This window comes from Phoxinus phoxinus, assembly GCF_949152265.1.
Source record: "Phoxinus phoxinus genome assembly, chromosome: 25".
Taxonomy (NCBI): domain Eukaryota; kingdom Metazoa; phylum Chordata; class Actinopteri; order Cypriniformes; family Leuciscidae; genus Phoxinus; species Phoxinus phoxinus.
This window is the reverse complement of record NC_136900.1, coordinates 16,173,947-16,198,554: the sequence shown is the minus strand read 5'-3', so window position 1 is coordinate 16,198,554 and position 24,608 is coordinate 16,173,947. Positions and strand designations below refer to the sequence as shown.

General features: G+C 37.1%; 2 protein-coding genes across 3 annotated transcripts; one reads left to right on the top strand and one right to left on the bottom strand.

Moving 5' to 3' along the window:
• Positions 1–315: 315 nt before the first annotated feature.
• fbxl9 (F-box and leucine rich repeat protein) lies at positions 316–6,138 on the top strand. Of its 2 annotated transcripts, none has more exons than XM_079603379.1 (8): positions 316–699; positions 1,334–1,435; positions 1,558–1,872; positions 2,419–3,090; positions 4,220–4,438; positions 4,534–4,746; positions 5,052–5,269; positions 5,346–6,138. In XM_079603379.1, the coding sequence occupies exons 1-8, from the start codon at positions 673–675 to the stop codon at positions 5,512–5,514; spliced, it is 1,935 nt and encodes a 644-aa protein (XP_079459505.1). In that variant the 5' UTR covers positions 316–672; the 3' UTR covers positions 5,515–6,138. The 2 variants fall into 2 exon arrangements, with proteins under 2 accessions (XP_079459505.1, XP_079459506.1); XM_079603380.1 differs by having other exon boundaries at positions 333–699; positions 4,588–4,746; positions 5,346–6,136.
• A 270-nt stretch (positions 6,139–6,408) lies between these two features.
• On the bottom strand, positions 6,409–24,369 carry elmo3 (engulfment and cell motility 3). Its single transcript, XM_079603378.1, has 21 exons — positions 24,068–24,369; positions 21,139–21,240; positions 19,661–19,701; positions 19,480–19,552; positions 17,823–17,873; positions 17,492–17,661; positions 17,289–17,388; positions 16,873–17,024; positions 16,280–16,358; positions 15,317–15,367; positions 14,459–14,581; positions 14,248–14,370; positions 14,062–14,166; positions 13,844–13,952; positions 13,412–13,548; positions 9,630–9,793; positions 8,692–8,804; positions 8,501–8,605; positions 8,314–8,393; positions 8,092–8,172; positions 6,409–7,957 (listed from the first exon to the last, which is right to left on the bottom strand). Exons 2-21 carry the CDS (start codon positions 21,214–21,216, stop codon positions 7,745–7,747), a joined length of 2,148 nt encoding a protein of 715 aa, XP_079459504.1. The 5' UTR covers positions 21,217–21,240; positions 24,068–24,369; the 3' UTR covers positions 6,409–7,744.
• Positions 24,370–24,608: the final 239 nt, after the last annotated feature.

The following is a 24,608-nucleotide window of genomic DNA, read 5'->3' as shown; positions in this document are numbered from 1 at the left end:
ACAGAGTGAGTGGCACCAACACCAGGCCAAGATAAAGACACCTGTGTATTGATACAAAAATAGCCTACTGCTCATTAATGCAAAATTGCTTTATATTGCTGCATATGTACTTTGCATCAATGCAAAAAAATTTGAACAATTATGCAAATAGCATAAAAATATTATGCATTATTTTATATTATAAAGTAATTATATTTCTAAAACATTTAGCTGTATACACGGCTCATTTGTATGTGCTCACATCACGTTCAAATGAATTACTGCGCCATCTGTCGACACAAATCCAAAGTCAGGTTCTGTCTTTTATTAAACTACGTTTCCCAGGTGACTTTGCGCGCTCTTGCACGTGATGTCCAGTGTTGTTCTTGTAACAGTTCTTTATTATATTCTTTGAAAAATGTTTTCTTGCTCACATTTCTGAGGGGTTTAGGATGTGTAGCGGAAAGTGTTGTGGATAATGTTGGGGTTTGGTGCATCGTTTAATACTGTGAGGAGGAACAACGAGAGGGTGTTATCAGATGGTCCCGTGCTCTTGAATGTTTAGCACGTTGACAGTCCGCGACCTGCCACTTTAATGATAAACATCGTTGATCTGAGTCAACGATTTAATATTGATGTTACATTTATATTAAAGATAATTAATAAGACCAGATATCTGAAGTGAGCGCAGTCATGGAGAGTCCACACCTACCTATTGAGGTGAGTCCGTCCATCCATACACTGGATAGGCTAGCCGCTAGTTAGTGCTTCAGAGCTGAAATAACAAGTAGGCTAACATGAGTTCCCAACTTGTATTTTCATTACCTTTCTGTTTATTCGACAGCATGTCCTTATTGAAATGTACCATAGTTTTACTGTGTTTTTGACTTTGTACCATAGCACAGAAAGGATATTAAGAATGAGAATATAAAACGATAACGTTAGATAAGTTAGATTGACGGACAGACATTGGTTAGCGTAGATATATTAATAATAGTAACTTATATGTTTTTCCCCCTCTCTATATGGGGCACGTTGTCACAATAAAACAATATATATAATTATAATACATATATTTTATAATTATAATTTTGATTAATAAACACGCATATATTAATATAAATATATAAACAATATATAAAATATATTTTTAATTATATACACATGTATATATATATATATATATAAAATAATAATACATATATAAATAAAATATTCATTAATACCCCCCCACACACACACACACATATAACATGTGACAGCAAAATGTGACAACTTTCATTATATAGTTGAGTCTTGTCTTCATATTTTCCAGAGAGAGTGTAACCTGTACATTTTCTCTATTCTGCTCCAGATTATCTCCTACATATTGAGTTACCTTCATGTGACGGATCGAAAGGAGGCGTCACTGGTCTGTAGGAGTTGGTACGAAGCAAGCCAAGACCACCAGTTTCAGGTTTTTCTAATTTTCATTCGAATATCAAGATGATCTAAATTTATACTAAATTTAGACATTCATTTTTTGGTTTAGTCCACTTCCACAGTTGTTTAAATTGCCTTTTGGGTGCTTTAATCTAGAAAAATGCCACCTTCAAGTTCCATGTTTCCACATCTTCACTGGATTTTATCCGTGCACTTGCAAGGCGCCCTCGCTGTGGCCTAGTCATCAGTCATCTTGATGGATCCAGCCTGTCAAGACAAGTACTTTTGGAAGTGGGACTTCACCTCGGTCCTCACTTGGACAGTTTGGCTCTACCGGGCAGCAGCATCACAGAGTCTTCCCTGCTGGGCCTCCTTCCACACCTGACCGGCCTCCGCAAGCTGGACCTTCACGGCCTGGACAGCCTCTTCATGTCTGGGGCTTTTCTGTCAAGACAGGAGCACCGTCGACAGGTTACATCTTTAAAGAAACATCTCAAAATCAATATTTAATGTTGTGATGCCTAAATTGAAACGTTAACATTTATTTTTTATAAATATCTATTTATTAACAAAAATTATATTCATAATATAATATATTTAATAATATAATGTAACATTTTATTTGAATGTATATTATTTTAGACAAATATTTGTATTATTGTATGATTTATAATTAAGTGATATAATTTTATTATATATTTATATTTAACAAAATAGTATAAACATTTTAAAATAATTATTGCTTTATCTGTCAAAATGATTTTGTATCAAGTATCATCTAATCTTTATGCAACTGACTTATTTTGTATATATTTATTACCAAGAATAGAATAGAATATTTTGTATAATTTAGAATATAATTTTTCATTATATATAAATTATAATATTTTAAATTACAATTTAACTATATTTTTATCATTATTAAAATAGTACATAAATGTAAAAAAACAAATAACGCTTTATCTGTCAAAATGATGTTGTATTAATAAGTACAATCTAATCTGTGTGCAATATTAGGTGGAGAACGCTTTGAGGAACCTGGAGGAACTGGACTTGTCTGATCTCCGCTACCTCTCCGATCTCTCTTTCAACCGGCTGACGAGTTGCACGCCCCGGTTGCGCGGTCTGGCCCTGGCCGGATGCCACATCGCTTTCGAGTTTGACCCATACCGAGGCAGCCCTGTTGGGTCCGGCTCCTCGGCTCTAGTTTCCCTCCGTAACCTCCTGAGTCTCTTGCAGAAGCAGGCCTGTACGCTCCACAGCCTGGACTTGAGTCGCACCAGCATCACCCCCGAATCCCTCCGCTCCATAGCTCAGGTGCCCGGCCTCCGTCTGGAGGATCTGAGTCTCCGCGGCTGTAAAGAGCTGACCGACTACTCCATAGAAATCCTCTGCAAGCACCAGAACGGCCTGAAGACGCTGGACCTCGGCGCGTGCACGGAGTTGACCAGTAGGACGGTGCTGGCGGTGTCCAGTGAGCTGAAGGAGCTGCAGTCGCTGACCCTCTCACAGGACTGGAAGATAACAGATAAAGGCCTGACCGAGCTGATGGCGCTGCCCTGTTTGAGGACTCTGGATCTGTCGGAGTGTCTGCATGTCAGCGGGACAGACCTGGTGAAGGGACTGTCCTGTCCACAGCCCAGGGCGCAGCTGCAGGCCCTTAGTCTAAGAAACTGCTCATACATACGGGTGAGGCAAAAGTGCTGAATGGCACGTTTACATAAAAGCTCATTTGTACCATGTCAGTTATCAGCCAATATATCAGCTGCTATTGTTTAATTGTGCCGGCTCATTTCCTCTACTTTTACAATTCATTCAGCTTTGCCAATATCTAACCTTTACTACAAACATTCAATAACTGTTAAATGACAATCTTAAACAAATCCCAAAATGAATATCCATTTTCATACTGTAAATTATAATGCTGTGATGTCTAAATTCACAATTAAAACAATTATTATAATTTTTTTGTATTATGTATTAACAAAAATATTTAATTTGTAATATTTTCTTTTATAATTTATAAGAAAACATAAAAAAAAAAATATATATATATATATATTAACAAAATAGTATTAAAAAATAGAAAATATTATGAAAAATATTATATTGGCAAAGAAATGTAGGGTAATATGAATATATCATCCTATTTTTGTTTTGACATTTTGTTTTGAAAATAAAAATATGTATAATGTAAATTATAATGTTATGACAATTAAGTTTTAGTGTTTTATTTTTCGGTTATTTAAAAAAAAAAGTATTATTTTTTAGAAATTATAAACTAATGTTATATACATTTTAATGTCATAATTATATTTAATATTATAATGGTTTAATACTTACTAGAATTAACAAAATAGTATAAAAATTAATGTTTAGCAAGTATTTGCCATATTTAGGATGATATGAATATATCATACAATTTCTGTGTTTATATATTGTATTAATAAAAATATCTTAAAATGAATATCTATTTTTCATACTTTAAATAATAATGTTGTGATGCCTAAATTCATATTTACAGTAATTGATTTTAGTATTTAGTGTTTTATTTTTAGTTTGTGTTAAAAATGTTAATAATTTTTTTAGAATTGTATATACATTTTAATATTATTATTTATATATACCGGTAATAATTCTAATTTGTAATTAACCAAACAGTATTAAAATGTAAAAATGATTCTTGGCATATTTAGGATAATTTGAATATAACATTTTTGTTTCGGAAAATTTAATTGGAATATTTTCCTCAAATGACCCATCAAAAATGATTTGTGTATTGTCCCTGTTCTTGCTAACACCCTCTGTCCTCAAGCAGGACACAGTCATGTTCTCCCTGACGCAGTTGCTGGGCAGTAACCTGAGAAAGCTGGACCTCACTTCCTGCGTCTATCTCACTGACCTCAGTGTTCACGCCATCGCAAACTACCTTCCTGCGCTGCAGGTGCTGCGGCTCGGCTGGTGCAAAGAGATCTCCGACTGGGGGCTGCTGGGGATGGTGGAGCCCACCAAAAACTGTGAACCAAGAGACAAAGAGGTGGGATTGCCTTTTTTTTTTAGGACTTATCTAATGTTTTGATAATCAGTGCACACAAAATGTACAATTTGCTCATAAATGCCCCAAATGTGAAGGATGATAAAGGCCCAAGCTTTACTAGGACATTTGGAAACATGGGCTTTTTCCAGCCTCCCAGCCTGCCTTTCCATGAGAAGCCACGTCCCGTAACCGATGAGGACCTGGGGGCGTTTAGAGATCAGGAAGGAGCGTCACTGCTGGCCCTCAGGGGTCTTCAGGAACTGGACCTGTCGGCCTGCTCCAAGTTAACCGACACCAGTATCACACAGGTCAGTGCATAATAGAAACGGTGTTAGTGTTGGGTAGATTACTTACAAACTGTAGTCCATTACTGAATACAAAATACATTATGAACATTATAGTTAGTACCATAATCTATTACATTACACATATTAGGTCATGTAATCGGACTACTTTTTGATTACTTTTAGATTACTTTTGACCTAACGTGTGTATAACATTGATTTGAATAGGATAATCTTGTACCATATTAAAAAGATTTTTTTTTTTATCAACTATTATTTTGTTATTAGGGTAATCGGTAGTGAATATTTATAACCAAAATGTTCCTCAGGTACTCCGTTTCCAAGACCTGCAGCGTCTCTCGCTTTCCATGCTGCCTGAGATCAGCGACGACAGCTTGGTGTCCGTAGCTCTTCACTGCCGCAACCTCACGAGCCTGGCGCTCAACCTCTGTCCCCAGATCAGTGACCAAGGCATGGCGCGGGCCCTTCCGCTCCTCCACAGACTGCAGCATCTGTTCCTGGCCTGCTGCGACGCGGTTACCAACGAGTGAGTGACCTCATCCAGTGCTGCTTTCACACTGATCTATTGAGCTCTGCTTAACATGGTTAATGTGTTCCCGCAGAACTCTTTCCATAATTGCGCTGCACTGCGACAGACTCAGGACCCTCGATGTGTCCATGTGCAAGGACATAAGCGTGCACCAGGTGGACCTCCTCCAGTCCCGCCTGCCCTTCCTTGAGAAAGTCCAGTGTCGCTTTGCCAATGGCACAGATTTCACTATGGTACTCTGATTCTGTAATACAGTGTAAGTGAATCATGCGAAAGTATATTTAAAGCACTTTTTTACTCAGGTATAAGAGTAATAAATTCCTAAATGCTTTATTTTTTTGCATAGGACTATAATTATATTATTTATGTGGTGAATCACTGCTTTTGAATGTAAGGGTTTCAGCTCTTGTGTTCACACATTTCAAATTATTCCAGTATAAATATGATCTGCTATTGATTAGTAGATATAAAACTCCACGTCCAGTCTGTATTCTAGGTAGCATATGTCAATAAATTATTATAAGAATGAATGCTTTATTTTTGTCTTTTTCATAAATTGTTCTGTCTCACTGTGATTTGCATATGCTGCGTTTACAGTATAAGTCTACACCTTACAACTTCTGTATTTCTTCAGCACCAGATAAGGGTGAACTTAAGCTGTATGACACATAGTAATGTTCAAAGGTCATTAGTTTTATGATATAAGTTGTTGCTATGTAACCTGAAAACATTTTATATACATCCGGCTGACTTCTGATTCAGTTTTAATTAAAACATTTGACAACTTTTAAAGTGACAGTGCATTGAAAGTGCAAGTGTGAATCTGTACTGCCACATCAAAAATAAATATTATGTTTACATCAGATGTTAATGAGTTTGTTCAGTCTGTTTTGAAGTGAGGAAATAAAACGACGGAAATAAAAAAACACATTTCTGTTCAAGTCCTGACGGGTTAACTCTCGAAAACAACGTGACCAAATCACGAACAAAAAGCACGCCGGATTTTAAGAACAAAAAAAATCCTTTATAGTGAATCAAAAACACGCCGGATTTTAAGAAAAAAATTAAATAAAAATCTTCCATTACTAAAAGATTCTCCATGTATCGTTTAAAATTCACATTTGCAACAAACGATTTATGATAATATATATATTCTTTTATTCCATACAAAGAATAAACAAATCTTGAATTAATACGGCCACATCATTGATCAAGATTGTTACACAGTACCAGAAGTTTAACAAGGAAAGCTATATACAAAACAGCAAATACAGTACATTGATTGTTTTTTTGCTAGATCAATGACATTAGATTTGTGACTACCACAAAAAAAAAAGAACACTAAATCACTGGATTACACAAGTGTTTATAGCAAATCGTGCATGCTTTTCCACAAATCAAAGTGGCCAGATCCGTTAATGCATTGTACAAAGAAACCACAGATTGTTTGAATTATATATTTTTGATCTCAAAACTGTTTTAAATCAACATACAAAGAAGTGCTTGTTATGTAAAGACAAAACTACATTTAGATCTTTAGCCGAAACAGTGGATGAAATCTGGCTCCTGATAAAATGCTAAATCTTTTAAAATGGAAACATGATTATCACCCACACGAAATACTGATGTAAAATCCTACAGGGATAACTATTTTTAACCGATGGGAAAAAGGAGAAGTTAAACAAAAAAATACAATGTGAGGTTATGTACATCAAGTGTAAGTTGAAAACATGATTATGTGACATGGCTGAAAGTATCAAATCACACCAATATACTCATGCAGTGTTTTCAAAGCACGCTTGGTCAAACTACTCCTCTAACAACACACACCAGCTTAATCCCACTTCAGTACCAAATCCTGTCAGAAACAATCTGTCACCACTATAATCCAGCACACTGACCTTTCATGTGCACCTAATAATGCAACCGGTACGAAAACAAACATACAGCCATAGCGATAATGCCATGCGTCAGTATAAATGAGTTTCACATTGTGCGTATCTGCATATGTACCTACATATATTGACGCTCAATCTACGAAGCACAATCAGCGATTGTTTTAAAAGCTCTATAACATCGTACCACTTGAGTACCATACTTTTTATAACATACATATTTTAATCTTTTTTTTCCTCCCTAATAAGCTGCTCAATGTAATTGAATGCCTTTTTTAGTATCATTTTGGTAGATGCTAAACATGTGAAAGGGGGGGTGGGGGAGGCAAAAAGTGTGTTAAGAGTTTCGCACAGGTCTAAAAAGGCACGTTAGATACAAAACGTCAAAAAGCGCTCAATGCATGAGCATTATTTTCTCCGCAGGCACTTATATTATAGCACAGCACCACAGACAAACTCTCTGCAACCTCTCTATGATTGTTCAAAGTGCTTTTTTATATCAAGCCCTGAAATTTGAATTCAATGTCTCCCAATCTGAGAACCTGCATCTCTGCTGCCACCGCGTGGCCATTTTGTGTTATTGTTCAGCTTGGCTGAAGTCGTAGCAGAAGTTGAAGTTGCTGGGCGGTTTGGGGATTGGCGGGGCCGTGTCTGGGATCGGGACGTTTTCCAGGTCCAGGAGGCGGAGCTTGATTTCCATAGAAAGGAGAATCTCTAGTTCACTGCGCATGCTCTCGCTGCTCATCTCTTTCCCCAGAAGCACGTTGAGCCCGTCCGTCCACAAACAGAACTGCGTGGACAAATAACAGGACAAATAATAGTTTTCACCCCCAACTAAAGTCAATTTAATTAATACCAGTTGAACTGAGTAAACATTACAATAAGTTCCAGCAGTTCAGTGGTGGAAAAACACATTAAACTCACATCTGTTCTGGAAGAGGCGATGAAATTCAAGCTGTACTCCTCAACGTCATACGTGATGCTGAAAGCCAAGTCCAACACCTCCTGCGAAACCAAACACAACCCAGGACTTACAGCTTTACCGTTCAGTACAGTTCTTCCACAATAACACCATGAATGTGCATTAAGAACATTAATATGGTTTGAATATTGAATAGAAGCCACTGATGAACATTAGCATCATACCTTGGTTTGTTTTCCCTTGTTCTCCTTCATTTGAGGACACTCTTTTCCAGTCACCACACTTTTGATATCTGCGACAGGAACTGAGGGGACATACAAATGAAGAGAATTTGTATTGACAAAGGGGTCAGAGGTCATTTACTCTTGTGAACATGCTCATTCTAGAGGAGTTGGACTCAAGCGCACTTACTCTTTTCCTGAAGAGCCTCGATGGAGGGCGTTTCCGTCTCCTCATCCACATCTCCGTAGTGCAGGACTTTGTGATTAGGAGAGAGACGACAATACCACAGCTTGTCTAAAAAATAAAAGAAACAACGAAAATGACTCGAGGACCTAATAATATTTTTCTGATGTCTTCCTCAGAGGATCCTGGCGTCTCACCTTGCCTCCGTCGGCTGCTGATCTTCCGGAAGAGCGTCCCGTGACACAGACGGTTCAGTCTCTGCTGTCTGATGAGTTCCAGAAGCTCCGGCTTCAGACGTTCCTTCAGCTCACTGAACGCAAAGACAGCGGTGAAGCGATATCAGAGCGATCATGCAATCACAAGCACTCTGTAAACGTTGGTGGCGTGATGGCCACTTTTGAAACACTGTTTCATGAGTTTCAAAACATTTGCGAATCATTTGTTTCAAGCCAGTGATTCGGAGAGCGTATGGAAGCTTGTTTTCCCCACAGACTAACAAAAGTCAAATAAAAAAAAGTGAATTGCAACTGTCTCATATTTCTGCCTTTTTCCCTCTCAAAATTGCATTGTATAAACCATAATTGCGAGTTTAGATCTTACAATCCTGACTTTTTTCCCTCAGAATTGCAAGTTAAATTAGAAATTGCGAATTTAACTCATAATATCCCAATTTTGACATTACATCTTTTTATGTCTTGCAATTTAGCTTTTTTGCTACGGAATACAAAATAAAAAAAGGTTATTGCTACATTTATAGTTTATATCTCACAATTCTGAAGAAAAGATCAAAATTGTGATAACTGTGAGAAAAAGGGTACCATCCGTATCAAACTGCCAAAGTTTCAGCAAAAAGGCATTTGCCTGATCTTGGATCAGTAAACATTTTAATGGCACATTTGTATAATAAAAAGGAAGTTAATAATGGTTAATAATCTCTTATTGGATGATTAACAAAGTTTTGTTGAAAGTTCAATCTTTTCATTTCATACGCAATTGGTTTGTAAAAGGTGTGTGTTTGGGTTTTGACCAGCAGGCGTCACCAGCGTCTGCCCTTGAGCACTTCACCACAGTGAATCATTTAGCAGAGCAATTGATTTCATTGATTGAAAGCTTGGTTTCTCCCATCTCTACTTACAGCACAGGTGGAGCGAGCGTCTCCTCCTGGTGGAGTCTCTCCGTCTGTCTGAGTTTGAGAATCTCACTGTAGTTCAATGCGTTCACCTTATTCTTGAAGAGCTCCAGAGACGTGGGTTTACTGGACAGAGTCCTGGTGATCTGCTCCCGGACAACCTGCATCACCTTTAGACAAAGAACGAGAGAAAATGTGATCATTTGGAAAATCTGATGTTATATTTGCAATGTGTGCGATTGACTGAAAAAGTCCCACAGTGTGTCCATCTCCTCCAATAAACCCAAGCTGCTTGGCCTCACTCACCCCTGAACAACATGTCTCTGGGGTTCAGGTCAAGAAAAATAAAAAGGGGAGATGGGGGGAAACTCAAATAAAACAGCAGGGGAGGAGAAACGGACAATGAAAATATGGGTCTCTCTTGAAGAGAGCGTCCTGCTGCGAGACAGACAGAACTGCGATGACACACTCGGTCAACCGGAAGAGAGGGAGCGTTAGCCGACAACAACACTGCTCACTTTAGACTCTGAGGTCAATGTTAATATCTTTTACATGTTATGGTCCTGAGAGATACAAAACAATATTTAAAAAATGTCAGTGTATTGCTCAAGTACTGATGTTTTGGAAAATGGCAATCAATTAATTTGATGTATTTGTATGTTACTGCATGTCTAATTCTGCAGATTTGGTCAAATATATTTAGCAGAATATGTCAAAAATAAAATAATATATAAAAAAACAGCAGGGGAAAAAAACTGATTATCTCTGGTCCTGCAAATGACTGAATTTAAAATATCAGATTGTGGGATTTGCTGCCCCCATCTGGTAAAAACAACAACAACAACTCACAATCTCACAAATCAGCACAACACAGCTAACACAGAATCAGTTTTCAAATTCAATTCAATTATCCAAGTATCAGAAATCATTCCAATATGCTGATTTGCTGCTCAAGAAACATTTCTTTTTATTATCAATGTTGTAAACAGCTGTGCTGCTTAATATTTGTGTGGAAACTGTGATGCATTCTTTAATAAATATAGAAAGATCAAAGAACAGCTTTTATTTGAAAATGAAAATCTTTTCTAACATTATAAATGTCTTTACTGTCACGTTTGATCAATGCGTTCTTTCTGAATAAAATGTTCTCAAACTTTTGAACAGTATTGTATGTGACTGAAAATGATCTGATTACTCAATATATATCTGTCGGAGTAGTGACTCTCAAATAATACTGCCCACTTGGTCCATAACATGATTTTTTTTATTGCTCCTAATGTCACTCACATTTTTGGTATATTTTTAATAAATATTTTATAATATGAGTTTATTTAATTTCAGAAATGTTGTGCATGATAACACTTTTTTTTTTTGTATGACTAATGGTTTAATATAAAGTTTACTTACCAACTTTTAAACCAAGTTTCTGAGGTATTTTCTGAGGGCTGAAAAATGCCAGAAAAGGTCATCCCTTCACTATTAACCATTTCATTTCCACCTAATTATGCATAACATGCTTACAATGTAAAGAATACGGGCTTGTCATCAACAACGCAATAGTTAAATATTATAAACAACATTACAACTCGTACATATATGCACAACATACTGATAGCACCTCACGTCATTTACATCTTCCTCAATATCTTGGTTTTATTTATTTAAATAAAAGAAGAAAATGTTTTTTGTCAATAGTTCTACAACACAGACAAAACACTCATCCTACCTCAGCCTTGGTGAAAGCAGAAGCTGTGGTCCCTTCACAGTCACACTGTGTGTGTGTAGGTGTTTGGGTGTGTGTATGTGTTAGAGAGATTGTATGGTCCCTCCCTCTAGATGCCCCCCATTAAACTCATACACATCCCTTTAAAACACACACACACACACACACACACACATCACATCACACAGGCCTCAGCAAACCAGTTCATAGCACTATGCCAGCAACAATTAACTGGCATTAAAGAGAATCGACACAGTCAGGGTGTCCAGATAGGGGGGGAAAGCAGTGAATTGAGTAAGTTTGATGAGAAAACACACACGGTGTGAGTAATTTCCCCTTAGAGGCAAAATAACAGCTTAACTTTGGCTTCTTTTCTCATGTCTGACATCAAGAAAACAGTTGAAGTGTTAAATATGAGCCACTTGTTTCTGAACATTAATTTCCCCTCAAAAAAACTTAAAGCACAGAGAAAAAAAGGGACGGTTATGCATTGAAAACACAATTTAGACATTAAAACACAGCTATTTTGGGGATGTGGTTTACTGTTGATCTGTATTTCTGCTGGGGAGCGGGATTCTTTTTGTTCTTCTAATACCCCTTTATAAAGTATCTGCCCATGAGGTCGGTGTGGTGGGGGCGACGGTCAGGGAAAACAAAAGACAGGCCGGTCAGCTGGACACTCGCTCCATCCCAAAGGTCACGCGGGTCACGAGGTTTACGGCCTGAAAGCGTTTATTAAACGGAGGTCTGTTTTGTTGCACCGCTGAATAGTTGGAGGCTTTCTTTAACATCAGAAAAGGAGACGTAGCAATTTAGGGAATGTTGATATACACAAAGGCACTTAAAGAAGGAGTCTGTCTCTTCGGTCTAGGAGCAGCATGCTTGTCATTCCACCAGCTTGACGTTTCTCAGACGAACCGATCAATATCCGTTTGTTCTATAAACTATAAATCACTGCTGCAGCTGGTCACTTCTCAGATACATCTATTGTGACTCAGTGACAAATTATAAAGCTTTCAAGAGTACACTTTGATCTTAAAATGATAGGCAATAACAATGAACCTTAAAAATGCACTAGTTTTCTCATGACTTGTTTGGATGTTTAAAGTCAACATGAAACAGTGACGGACAGATGGACGGATAGGGGACATTTATTTTATCCAACAGGAATTGATTGGATTGTGAAATGGAGCCTCTATTGAGTACCCAAAAGATGAAAGTGTACAAAATAAAATTATTTTGTCCAATAAGCAGTATCATTTTAGTATTATTTATATACTATTTTAATATTTATTCTTATATTTTGCAGTTTTCATTTTAATTTTAGTGTAAGTTTTCATAAATTTATGTTCTTGTCATTTTTTATTATTTTTTTAAACACAAATATTTAGCTTTAATTTAATTACTATTTTAATTTGAGTAATTTTAGTACTTCAACTTACTTTATTTCAGTTTGTTGCCAAGGCAACCTAATATTTACATTTTATTTCAGCTATACGTTTAATGAAAAAATATATATATATATATATTTTAAACTTTTATAAAACGATAACAACACAGGTATTAAAAAGTAATTTTGGTCCAATTTAATTTAATGTTGACTTGTTTATATTTTCTGGGAACTGTGCTAAAAATACAGGTAATTAGGAGGTTATTCAGATTTAACACAATGCCCACTTTGTATATCTATACATATTCAGTTTTTAAAAACTTGACCCATCATGATAAATGACAGTGTTAGCTACAGTATTACATTAATCATAAAAGAGGCCATTTACATATCAAAGTCTTCAAGGTACAGTAGCAAAAAAGCCAGTTTAATTCTGAGGCACAGTGAGAAGGTGGAAAATGCTCCAAGCCTCCTATAAAAAAAAAGGTGCAACATTCTTTGGTGCAAGAAACTAAATATTCTAAGTGTGAAAATAACGAGAAAGTAAAATGCTATGAATACCGTAAAAATACACTAGTTTCAGTAACAGCAGACCAATACTTTTATACACTGAAATCAAAGAGGATGTGGGGAAAAGTCCCTACAAGCACAGAGATTGTAAATGTGATGATCTACCTTATCAAAGTCCTCCTGCGTGGCTCTCATCTCCTTCCACGTCTTGTTGAGGAGCTGAATGCAAATGCAGAAAAGCTCCTCCAGCAGTCGGTCCTGAGCGAAGAAGATGGGGTGATAGTCTGAGCCGGTCTCAGAGGCTACGAAAGAGACGTGAGAAAGAGTATATTATAAAAAAAATTCACATCTGAAAATACCGTCTCTGAACAAGCTTAAGAAGACAGTTTTAAATTGAAGCAAATCAAATGGCTATATGGGATAGAAGTAGAGTCAGAAGTACAGAAGTAAAGTTCCAGTGTACAAAAAATTCCCAGTGTACAAATTCTAGTGATGAAAAATCATACTGGCCCTCAAAAACACATTTATAGCCTAAGTTATAACATCTTCATCTGATCATTGCCACCACCATCTCCAGAGCTGTGTCAGTTCACTCACGGGCTTCTCCGATGCGCAAGATCTCACACAAGATGAGCGTGAGCTGGATGCTGCTGCGAGCAAACGGACACTCGTGCTTGTCCTCTCTGCTGCTGTTCTCCAGCACAAACTGAGACAGTGAAACAGAGACTTATGCATACTGATATAGTAGTGTATACTGGCCTCAAAAAGTCTTTGTCTTGCATTATATAACAAAATATCCATGTGGGCTCACTCACCCTGCTGTAAGCATCAGGGTAACGGGATGCAAAATACGCCATGGTGTCCAACGCCAGGAGACCCGGAGGACACCGGCTCAAGTCCTGACCAGGATTACTGTTATTCTGACAAACAAAGTACTCTAAATTAGGCTTTGAGGGTTTGTTGTGCAGTATTCACACTTCTACAACTTGTTGGAAACTCACAGAGAAGCCGAGCTTCTTAAACTCTTTAGCGCAGAGCGACCGTCTACGTTCATTACTCAGACCGCTCTCGCTTTCTGTCTCAAACGCGGCCTGCCGCAGCCCGTGGAGCTTGTCCCTCTGGTCCTGAAGGATATGGGAGAAATGTGTGTGTGAGAAATAAAAGTGACTGAGCGACTCAGAAACCAAATGAAGACACAGAATGAAAGTAAACCTGGCTGTAGGAGTCCAGAGGCGTCCTCATACGGGGCTCCAGGTGGTTTAGACGCACCGTCTGCAGCACATAGAGGTAGTGGGCCATCTCATCTCCGACTGAACTAGAGCTGTGGATGATGTTCTGCAAACAGCAACAGTTGTTACATCGTATTTGCTGTTATGCTTTTTCAGAAATGCAGTGTGTAATATAGCTGTGTGTGAATGTGAAAGGTCTGCAAAGTTTCAAAGTGCATTATAAATGGAGTTATTGTCTCCTAAAAGAAAGAAGCGATTCTGAACTGCCTGAAACTGCCGCAGGTTTGTAACAAATTTGCATAATGCGCGCCTATGATCTTGATTGGCTGCCCACGAACAACGACTCGCCCTCAAACACTGTAGTTGTAGCTGAGGCCTGGAAGAGTTTGGTTGTGATGTTAACATGTCGAGAAGACACTGTTTTATGCACTGCGAAAGCAAATGCTCTTTGCATGCACTTCTAAAGATGAGGACATGAGCTCGAACTGATAAGGTAAGACCGACCCTATCATTAAGTAGGTTCTCAGAAGTAGGTTCTCAGAAACGAGGGGTTTTAGAGAGACCAAATATTTTATTGAACTGTTAAGACACTGTGAGAAAAGGGTGATGCTGCAATATACAGTATATTATGAGAAAATTAAAGTGTTTTTGACCTTGGATGCATGTACAACTATTTGTAGGAGCTCTTTAAAACAAGATTAGGAACCTTTCAAATAAACAGGGGCACTTTAACATGTCAACATAAAGTCATGTACAGATTGTGATGCAATGGAAAATGTTTATTGTAACAGGACAAAATAGGAAGCATCATAAATAGATGAGAGCTTCAAAACTTTCTCACCTTGTGAATATACTGTCGTAGGTTCTTCTTCTCAAGGAATTCAAAGAGCTCCTGAAACATTTAAAAATGGAAAAATCAGAATAATTTTTCAAGTGCATTAACCATTCAAAACAAGCCATATAGCAGGTTTATTACGAAAATCAGGGTCAAGTTTTCTGATTTTCTGAATCTAAACTAGAGTCCAAAAATCAACTACCAGCCCATGTTTTATCATCAGCCACAAAAATATACACTACTGTTCGATTGTTTGAGGTCAGTACGATTTTTTGACATATGATTTTTGCAAGTCTCACATGCTCATCAAGGCAAATTTATTTGATCAAATGTGACGCTGGACCACAAAACCAGTCACATGGTTAATTTTTTTGAAATTGAGATTTATACACCAATAAGCTTTCCATTGATATATGGTTTGTTAGGATAGGACAATATTTGGCTGAGATACAACTATTTTGGAATCTGAGAGTGGAAAAAATCGAAACATTGAGAAAATCGCATTTAAAGTTGTCCATTTATGTTGGCGATTGTGCTGCATTCACTCACAAAAATAAAGGTTTTATATATTTACGGTAGGAAATTTACTAAATATCTTCATGGAACATGATCTTTCCTAATTATCCTATTGATTTTTGCCATAAAAGATAAATCGATAATTTTGACCTATAATGTATTGTTGGCTATTGCCACAAATTGTGACTGGTTTTGTGGTCCAGGGTCACAAATATACGGTAAAAACAGTAATATTGTGAAATATCATAATTTAAATAGCTGTTTTCTATTTGAATATATTTGTATAAAAAATATTCATGTGATTCTAAAGCTTAATCCAAAATAAAGCTTAAAGCTTTTAAGACACCAATAATCAGCCTTAGACTAAAACAGGTTCTTTATTTTGCTTGCACTATTGTAATCCCAACAGACAGTGTCAGCAAAACCAAGATATCAGAGAGACAGAACGCTCACCTGTCTGTCTGCCTCTCTACCAGCCTGCAGCATTGCCATCAGCAGAGCCATGGCCTTAGTCTGCAGCTGCTGGTTTGTTCTACAGTACATTTGGACAGGGGGAAAAAAGAAAGAAGAACTGATTTAAAGGTAAACATTTTTTGTTCAAAATAGGCTTGCTGTGTTAATGGTAATGTTCTTCCGCAAAATGCATGCAGTTGTTTTATAACCGCTAGAGGGCCAAAAGTTACATAGTGTACCTTTACAAATCACAATGCTAAAAGCACATGCTAATCTTAAATGACACATATCTACATTATGAACTACACCAAAATGTATTTTCTGAATGACGAAAAAAACATTCACTTGCATGACAAAGGAAGTAAAAGGTTTATTTTGGTCTTAATTTAAAAAAACGAACTAGAAAAACCCCCCAATACAAAACAATATTAGAATAATAATTTAGTTGTTCAAAAGAACAGCATCATCATTGTCATTTATCTGGTGCATTTCCCGGTTTAAAGAGCCTATTTGTCTTCCACATCCATTAAGTAAACATGCCAATGCTGCAAAAAGTTAAAACCGCCAAAAATCAAGCACTCTTCTGTACTTACACCTGGAGATGGGAGAGGAGTCTCTCAAGGGTGACTTCTAGTTTGACCTCATTGAACAGACTACTGCTGCTGAGCACCATGCTCTCCAGGATAGCCAGCGACACCTGCTGGATAGATGTGTCCAGCACCTTCGCATTCACAAAACTGGCAATCTGAAAAACAAACAGGACTGAATAGGCAACGACTGAGAAGGTAACCAATGAGTTCGTCATTTTGTGAAAGATATCTGGTAAGAGGCTTGTATGATGTTCACAGTGAGCCTTTAGTATCACAAAATAAACACAGACATGTATGACCAACTGACCAATCAGAATCCAGCATTTAGAAAGCTGTGTAATAAAGACATCTAATGACAGACGGATGGTTTGTTACAGTGTCCATACAGTATTATGGACGTGAAGGGAGTAGCTTAGCACCTTTTTGATAAAGACACTGGACAGATTCTCCCAGGACACAATGCCATGATCCATGAGCTCCATGAAGGCAGTGAGAGTGTGTGTCATTATCAGAGGAGCCCTGGAGAAAGAAAAATCACAATTTCACCTGTTTGATCTTTATATTGGGTCGCAATAAAACACTCAAGCTGGAGAAATGGGGCAAAGACAGGCAGGAAACTGACTCATGCGAGTCCTCCACTATCTTGACGAGCAGGGAGTGTCCATCACGACTGATAAACTCTTGGGCGAACGTGATGTCGGTGGAGACGGTGGCCAGCAGCTTCAGAGAGTCACAGCGCACACCGGAGTCTGAACTTTGAATGCCTTTATACAGATCTTCAGCGTGACGGCCCTGACAAACACAATGTTATAAATCATCAAGCAAACATGGCTATTACATGGTACTATGGTTGTGTACATTTTGATTCTAACACAAAGCCTGAGTGAACAGATGCGTTTGGATACACCAAGGTAGTTAAATACTGTCGCTGTCAAAATCTCATAGACACTCACTGGCGCTTTGGTTAAATGCAGGATGCTGCCGTTTTTGATGTCCAGGCGGTTCTAGAACAAAAGTCATAAAGCAGTCAACAGTCAGTGTACAGGAAGTGATACTACTATTATTAGACTGCATTATAACTTGCACATATAGTATGTGTGTAGTAGAGACAGGCGGATAGACCGCATGAAACTATAAAAAAAAACTCCTGAGACCTAGATTTATGTTATTTTTAATTTAGTATTTTTTATGTCACCACATTGTTTAGAGCGTAAGAAACAAATGGTAATATATATATATATATATATATATATTTTATTATTCATATGTTATGTCCTCTGTAGTGGTCACCAGGACTCAGATGTTTAAAAAATAAAACGACAAGAAATTATTATTATTATTATTTTCATTCACCAATGGGTTTACCCATTCAATACAATGCATCTATACATTGTATATAATTTGCATATTAATGTGTTCTTGGGACAACATGTAATGAAAAAAGAAGTGTAATAATGGGAGTAATAATTGGCAACATTTTAATAATAATATCTAATATTATTATAAGAATATTGATTAAATATTTATTTCCCTATACACTTGTTGTGTCTCCCAAAATGCCTGATAAACATGATGGTGTCCTCTACAGTGGACATGTATGAAATCAATGTCCTGTTCTGTAACAGAAAGTCATATTTTGATTTGAAACCCCATAACGTTTTCCTGAGATGTTGATCTATGAAATACAATTTGAAAATTAGTCAGATTTAAATGATAATTACATGTATGATCGTATTTCCATAAGAGTGCTACATTTGATCACTAAATTAATATCAGTCATTTTTAAAGACCAAGGAGGAGTTATTGTCCTGGTGAAAACATTTGGTATCTCTTTACAGGACATCCAAACTTAAAACTGTGACATGTATGATGTCAGAGAAATTCACTAAAATACTAAAATTCACTACAGTGGACAAAAGTATATTCCTAGGTCCCAGGAGGATAAGAGAAAGAGATACAGATGAAGATAGATGATAGACAGACAGACAGACAGACAGACAGACAGACAGACAGAAAGAGAATGAAAGAAAGCAAGACAGAAGAGGAAATTAAGATATAGACAGACAGAAAGAAAAAAGACAGTAAAAAAGAGAGAAAAGGACAAAATTACAGAAAGAGAAAGAAAGGAAGTCTTAAGTACAGTGTAGATTAAATATGTCAGGGGAAACTTCATGTTGTGTTGTTTTTGCCTACAGTATTGCATCATTATTATGGTGCTCTATGATGCTGGAATCTACTTATTAGAGTGTTCAAAAGCCCATTTGGAGCGCAGCACAAGGCTCGCTGGTTTATGCGCAGTCAGAATTCAAGCCATTGCCTCAACTTGTCTGGAAATTCACTGTTTCCACACTCTCACTTAATGCACACACACACACATGAATGAGAGCACATTAAAACCCAGCATCATCAGCTCTCAGAGTCACATCCATAGAATACAGACAGACAGACAGACAGACAGACAGACAGACAGACAGACAGAAACAGAGCAAACGACATGAAGTCCATGTCTGACCCCACCCAAGATCAACAAAAAATATATAACCAGAGCAACTGACATCATCGGATTAAAGTCCACACACACACACACACACACAGATGGAAATGACCTACAGACTCGGTGATGTACGTCTGGATCCCATCTGCATACTGGAGAGCATAGTTGTCAGGACCCGGAAGATTCCACCTTCAAAAAATACCCAACACCCTTTACAAAACCAGGTATTTTACATCATGGACATTTCAGCTATGGAGAAACACACAAACACCTCTGGAGTCAAAAACACAGACTTACTTTTCGCAAACCTCTTTTATGACGGCAGTGAGGGGCTTTTTCTGAAATAAGATAGAAAAATATGATGTTTATTTACTGTACACTAGGTAAAAAGACAAAATGTGAGCAAGGGTCAATTATGTGATGCTTTTTTTGTCTGGATCTCTTAGATTATTAAAACATGTTAAAAACACAATTCATACACGCAATGATTTGAACAACTCTTGTGTTCATTTCTGAATTAAACATTTTGGTATTTGGGCTTTTTGATATTGAAATTAACACTTCACTCACTCAAATTATTGTTTTTGTTAAGCTGAAATAAAGCGTTAGAGGAAAAATGTAAACTTAAAAAACAAACTAATTAAAAACAGTGCCTTTACAACTAAAACAAAGCCAAAGCTTCTCCAAAGTCAACAACTGAAATATCTCATAATTTGTGGCAGCTTCTGTGGCTCACCGATTAGAAATTTTAGTGTTTGGGTGGTAGACCAATCGGTGGCCTGTAATTTGTGGTGAGCGGGCTGGCAGCGACTGGAAGCGCTGGGAATGGCGAGGAAGTGCAGAAGGGAAGGTCATTGGGGGTTTGAGGTTCTTTCTAATCCTTAAGTACCAATCAGAGTCACACAACGGGTTCATTCATATTTCAAACTAGTTATCTGATGGTTTAGAAAACCCAAAAGAGAGTTTCTCTGACAATGGCTGGGCCCTCAAGACAATAACACATTCTGTTAGGACGTCCCAAACAATGGGATCAAAGCCTCTGTAGATACTGAATATGCTCAGCATTTGTCCACCAATGTCCGACCGGGTAGACGGCAATAATAGCTTATTCAAAACAATTGAGAATGAACTAATTGGTTATGATTTGTAAGAAACAGAAAGCCCTTGTCATATAGACCAAATCAAGTTACAAATGTGTTACAATATATTTTGCATCTTTATTATAAGAAACTTTTATAATAAGTATATATACACGCATAATATAAATTAATAAAATAATTTAAAAATGAATCAAATATAATTGATAGGCTTCCTCGGAACTTAGTAATGCATACATGTTTATATTTCTGTTACATATCCATATTTTCTCAAGTTTAATATACATTTTTATCTAGTATTGATTACTCAGACCAATTGTAACGAGTAACGAGTGAGAATGAGTCATAATTCTGATACAATAAATAGTGATCATGTCTGCATTCAAATTCCAAGTAAATTCAAAATGAAAGTTGCTATTACAAGACTTAAACTTGCTGTTTTAACGCTTTACACATATTGCACTTGTAAGCAAATTGCAAAATCAAACACACAGTATGTATACATATAACTTCCTCATTTGGATAAAACCCTTGGTCTTTATGTAATTTATCTGTGTGAACTTCAGTATGACACTGAATGAACAGTGGTGTTATTCCTCAAATGCTGACTACTGAGCAGTTTCGGACTTGCGCATCGGCCAACATCTCTTTTATGACGGGAAGTGTGTGGCGGCTCACCTGGTCTAGCTGAATGAGCTGCGGGTATGCGCCCGGCATCTGAATGGCAATCTTTACTATATCCTTTTGCTGCGGCATTTTGAGGGATGAGCGTCTACAACCCTGAAAGAGAGATAAGGGGGAGAAACACAGGTAATAAACACTAAAACCAATGCACAAGCATTCAAACGCATTCTGTGTAGTGCTTGGTGGTTTAATGTTAACTAACATATACCATTCGTCTTGTAAAACTTGAAACGGTACCAACCTAACACAACACAAGTATACGGTCACATTTCAAAACATACCAAAATGCCACTGGGGTAAAATGTACAGTCACTAGGATGCTAAATAGGTCATTAATTCTATTTTCAGGTTGACTGTGTTTTCTGTTCTTCCTCTTTTAAAGGAGAACTTGTGTGTCTCTACTTTAAATCAGCATACTGGGATTAAAGGTGTACTAGCATGTGCTCTCGTTTTTTACGTCACTCCTACATTTCTGAATATCAGCATTAAGTCTAGTCCACTTTGCAGTCAGATAATCCTGGTCCAGAAATGTCCACTAAGACAACAAAAAAAGGCCAACCATAGTTAGTTTTACACACCATCCTACAAGAGTCTTATTAGACTTTGTGATCAGAAATTCGGTCCATCCAAAAATGATCCAAGGGCAATAAAGGCTTTTTTTACACCAAGAACGATAACTATATTTGTGTTCACACAAAGACACGATAATATTCTGTTTATATATTATAAGTCGGCCACTTTAAATACCCAAGCTCTTTAAAGCAAAATAGTATCTTATTGTTTTTATTGTTGTGGACTTCACTATTCTCATAGAATTAGAAAGATTATACCATTTTTAATGAAACTACTGTCATAGTTTTCATCCTTGGTATGATTGGCCTTTCAAAAAAAAAACTGAATAACTCTGAATATCTTTCAAGGATTTGACGTCAATTAAAACCTTGCAAATTCTTCTATGGAAGTCAATGGGGTCCAACCATATTCTTCAAAATATCTGCATTTGTGTTCAGCAGAAGAGAAAAATTAATTTAGGTTTGGAACAACTTGAGTAAATATGATGACAAAAAAATTCATTTTTGGGTGTACTATCCCTTAGAGACAAAAAAATAACATTTTGTGATCATTTACACACCCTCATGTCATCCAAACCTGTACAAATTTCTTCTGTGGAGCACAAAAACATATTTTGAAGAATGTTTCAACTTTCAACTGTTACTGTCAAAATAATGAAAGTCAATGGGGTCCAAAACAATGATTTTCATTGTATGGACAAATAACAGAGATATTTTTTTAAATCACTTTAGTTTTCCAAAGAAAAAAGAAAGTCATAAAAGGAACAACATGAGATGAGTGAGGAAATGATCACAAATTTTTCATTTTGTGGTGAACTAGACCAACTAAAGCCAGCCAATCAGTATGAAGCTTGTGATTTCAGCCAGCTCTTGCTATTTTTGCATGTAATATGCATCCGGTAGTCTATGAACAGACTGTGGGCGGCCCGTGAAAGTGCCATCTAAGGCTGAGATGTACATGAACACGGCTGCTTTATTAAGGAGCCGCTGCCGAATTGTTAAACAGAATCAAGTACTTCCATATGTGTCAGAAGACTTCCCAATGGAAAGAGAAGCTAGGTTGAGTGAAATACACTAGACGGACCCAACAGCTGTAACTTCTATCATATAAGGATTTGTGCCGATTACTCACAGAAAGATCACTTGTTCAAGGGATAGTTCACCCAAAAATGATAATTCTGTCATCACTTACTCACCCTAAAGTTGTTCCAAACTCAAGTTGTATGAGTTTCTTTCTTCTGTTGAACACAAAGGAAGATATTTTGAAGAATGTCGGTAACCAAACAGTTGATGGACCCCACTGACTTCCATAGTATGGAAATAAAAATACTATGGAAGTCAATGGTTCCCCAAAACTGTTTGGTTTCAAACATTCCTCAATATCTTCTTTTATGTTCCACATAACAAAGAAATCCACACAGGTTTGGAAGAAATGATGTAAATGTTTCAGTAAATGATGACAATTTTCATTTTCGGATGAACTATCCCTTTAACTCAGTTTTATAATAATCTAAACCACATGACTGAGAACCTCCACACTTTAATGAGCTCTTTTCAAGCAGATTAAACTACTTTTAAGACATGGCAATCCGTATAGGCTTCGGATAAAAACTACTGAGTCCGACACAGACCGAATGTTTGTGTTTCCCAGACTCCATTCCCAGCATGCCTCAGCACGCTCAGAGAGAAGTTGTGACAGCAAAGCCCTCCAGACACTATTTTTGAGGTTGAGAAATGCTGCAGCAAGAAAGAAATTGTCATAACGGGCAACATCGACTACTGTAGGGTCTGCTGTCAGCATTCCCAACTGATCCTTGCCCTGTGAAGCATGAGCATGTCTGATACAGTCTGATCTCCAGTGGGAGTGTATGGAGGAATTCAGGCTGCCTGGAATTTCATCCATGCCCCCCTCTGAAATCACACACACTTTTTCTGCCAGGTTTGATTTAAATTTCTCAATCACACCCTCCTTTAGCAAATCCAAAAGTTCTAGGAAGATTATTAGTCACATGTTTGAAGATTTTTCGTGCGCGTGGCTGTGCATATTATCCAGTAATAACTTGACGTCTGGTATAAAGGATGTATAGGGAGACATTTACATATAATTCAAACTTGTTTGCATATAAACCAGACAGTGCATTTACATTTAAACGGTATATAACGCTGTTTTACAGTCTTGAAGTATCAACAGAAGCTTTGTTGTTCTATTCAGAACAATAGTTCAGATTACAGAACAAAACGAACATATTAACGTAAACATTTACAAGATTAAATCTGTTATGGTTTGTTTAACGTTAGAGAGAAGTAGCAGCCAAAGTGTAAAGAAAAAAAGTTATTTTGTTTCGTCTTACCTGTTTGAAGCGGGAGAGAGAGAGAAAAAATCACACTCTGCGAGTAGCGACGCGGGTAAACATTTGCGCTTTGGTTGCGAGAAACACGGCGACGGTGATTTGATTCTTTTCGAAAGATTGGGTGTTACATTTCGTTGAAAGTTTTCGGAGAGTTCTAATTGACCACATTCACAGTTCCGGGTTGAATAGTGTCCCTCCCGCCCCCTGGAGGAGGGAGCGGACGGACACTCGGCTATCCAAAAAAGTTGATGGGATTTTCTTTGAAGGACTGAAAGAGGAGACCAGAAACTTTACACTGAACTGAAACGCTCCAGTTATAATTAACCTAGTAGTGTTGGGTGTAATGCATGACTAAGTCATTAATAACTGTAATTTAATTAATGTAATTTATTACAAAAGAAAAGTAAGGGATACTCTAAATGTTTCTGTAATTTATTAAGTTACTCCTAATGTAGTTGCATTAATAACCTATAGAATAATTTTGTATGAAACACTAGTGGATTTAACATCTAAATATAATGTCTAATGTTAAAATTTATGT

Excerpts from the sequence above, each read along its gene's own strand:
- fbxl9 (XM_079603379.1), top strand. The coding sequence starts at position 673 with ATGGAGAGTCCACACCTACCTATTGAG. Across the intron at positions 700-1,333 it reads GTCCACACCTACCTATTGAG|ATTATCTCCTACATATTGAG; the intron begins GTGAGTCCGTCC and ends ATTCTGCTCCAG. Across the intron at positions 5,270-5,345 it reads TGCGACGCGGTTACCAACGA|AACTCTTTCCATAATTGCGC; the intron begins GTGAGTGACCTC and ends GTGTTCCCGCAG.
- elmo3 (XM_079603378.1), bottom strand. The coding sequence starts at position 21,216 with ATGCCGCAGCAAAAGGATATAGTAAAGATTGCCATTCAGATGCCGGGC. Across the intron at positions 14,371-14,458 it reads CTCTGGACTCCTACAGCCAG|GACCAGAGGGACAAGCTCCA; the intron begins GTTTACTTTCAT and ends CATATCCTTCAG. Across the intron at positions 8,173-8,313 it reads ACAAGGGAAAACAAACCAAG|GAGGTGTTGGACTTGGCTTT; the intron begins GTATGATGCTAA and ends TTGGTTTCGCAG.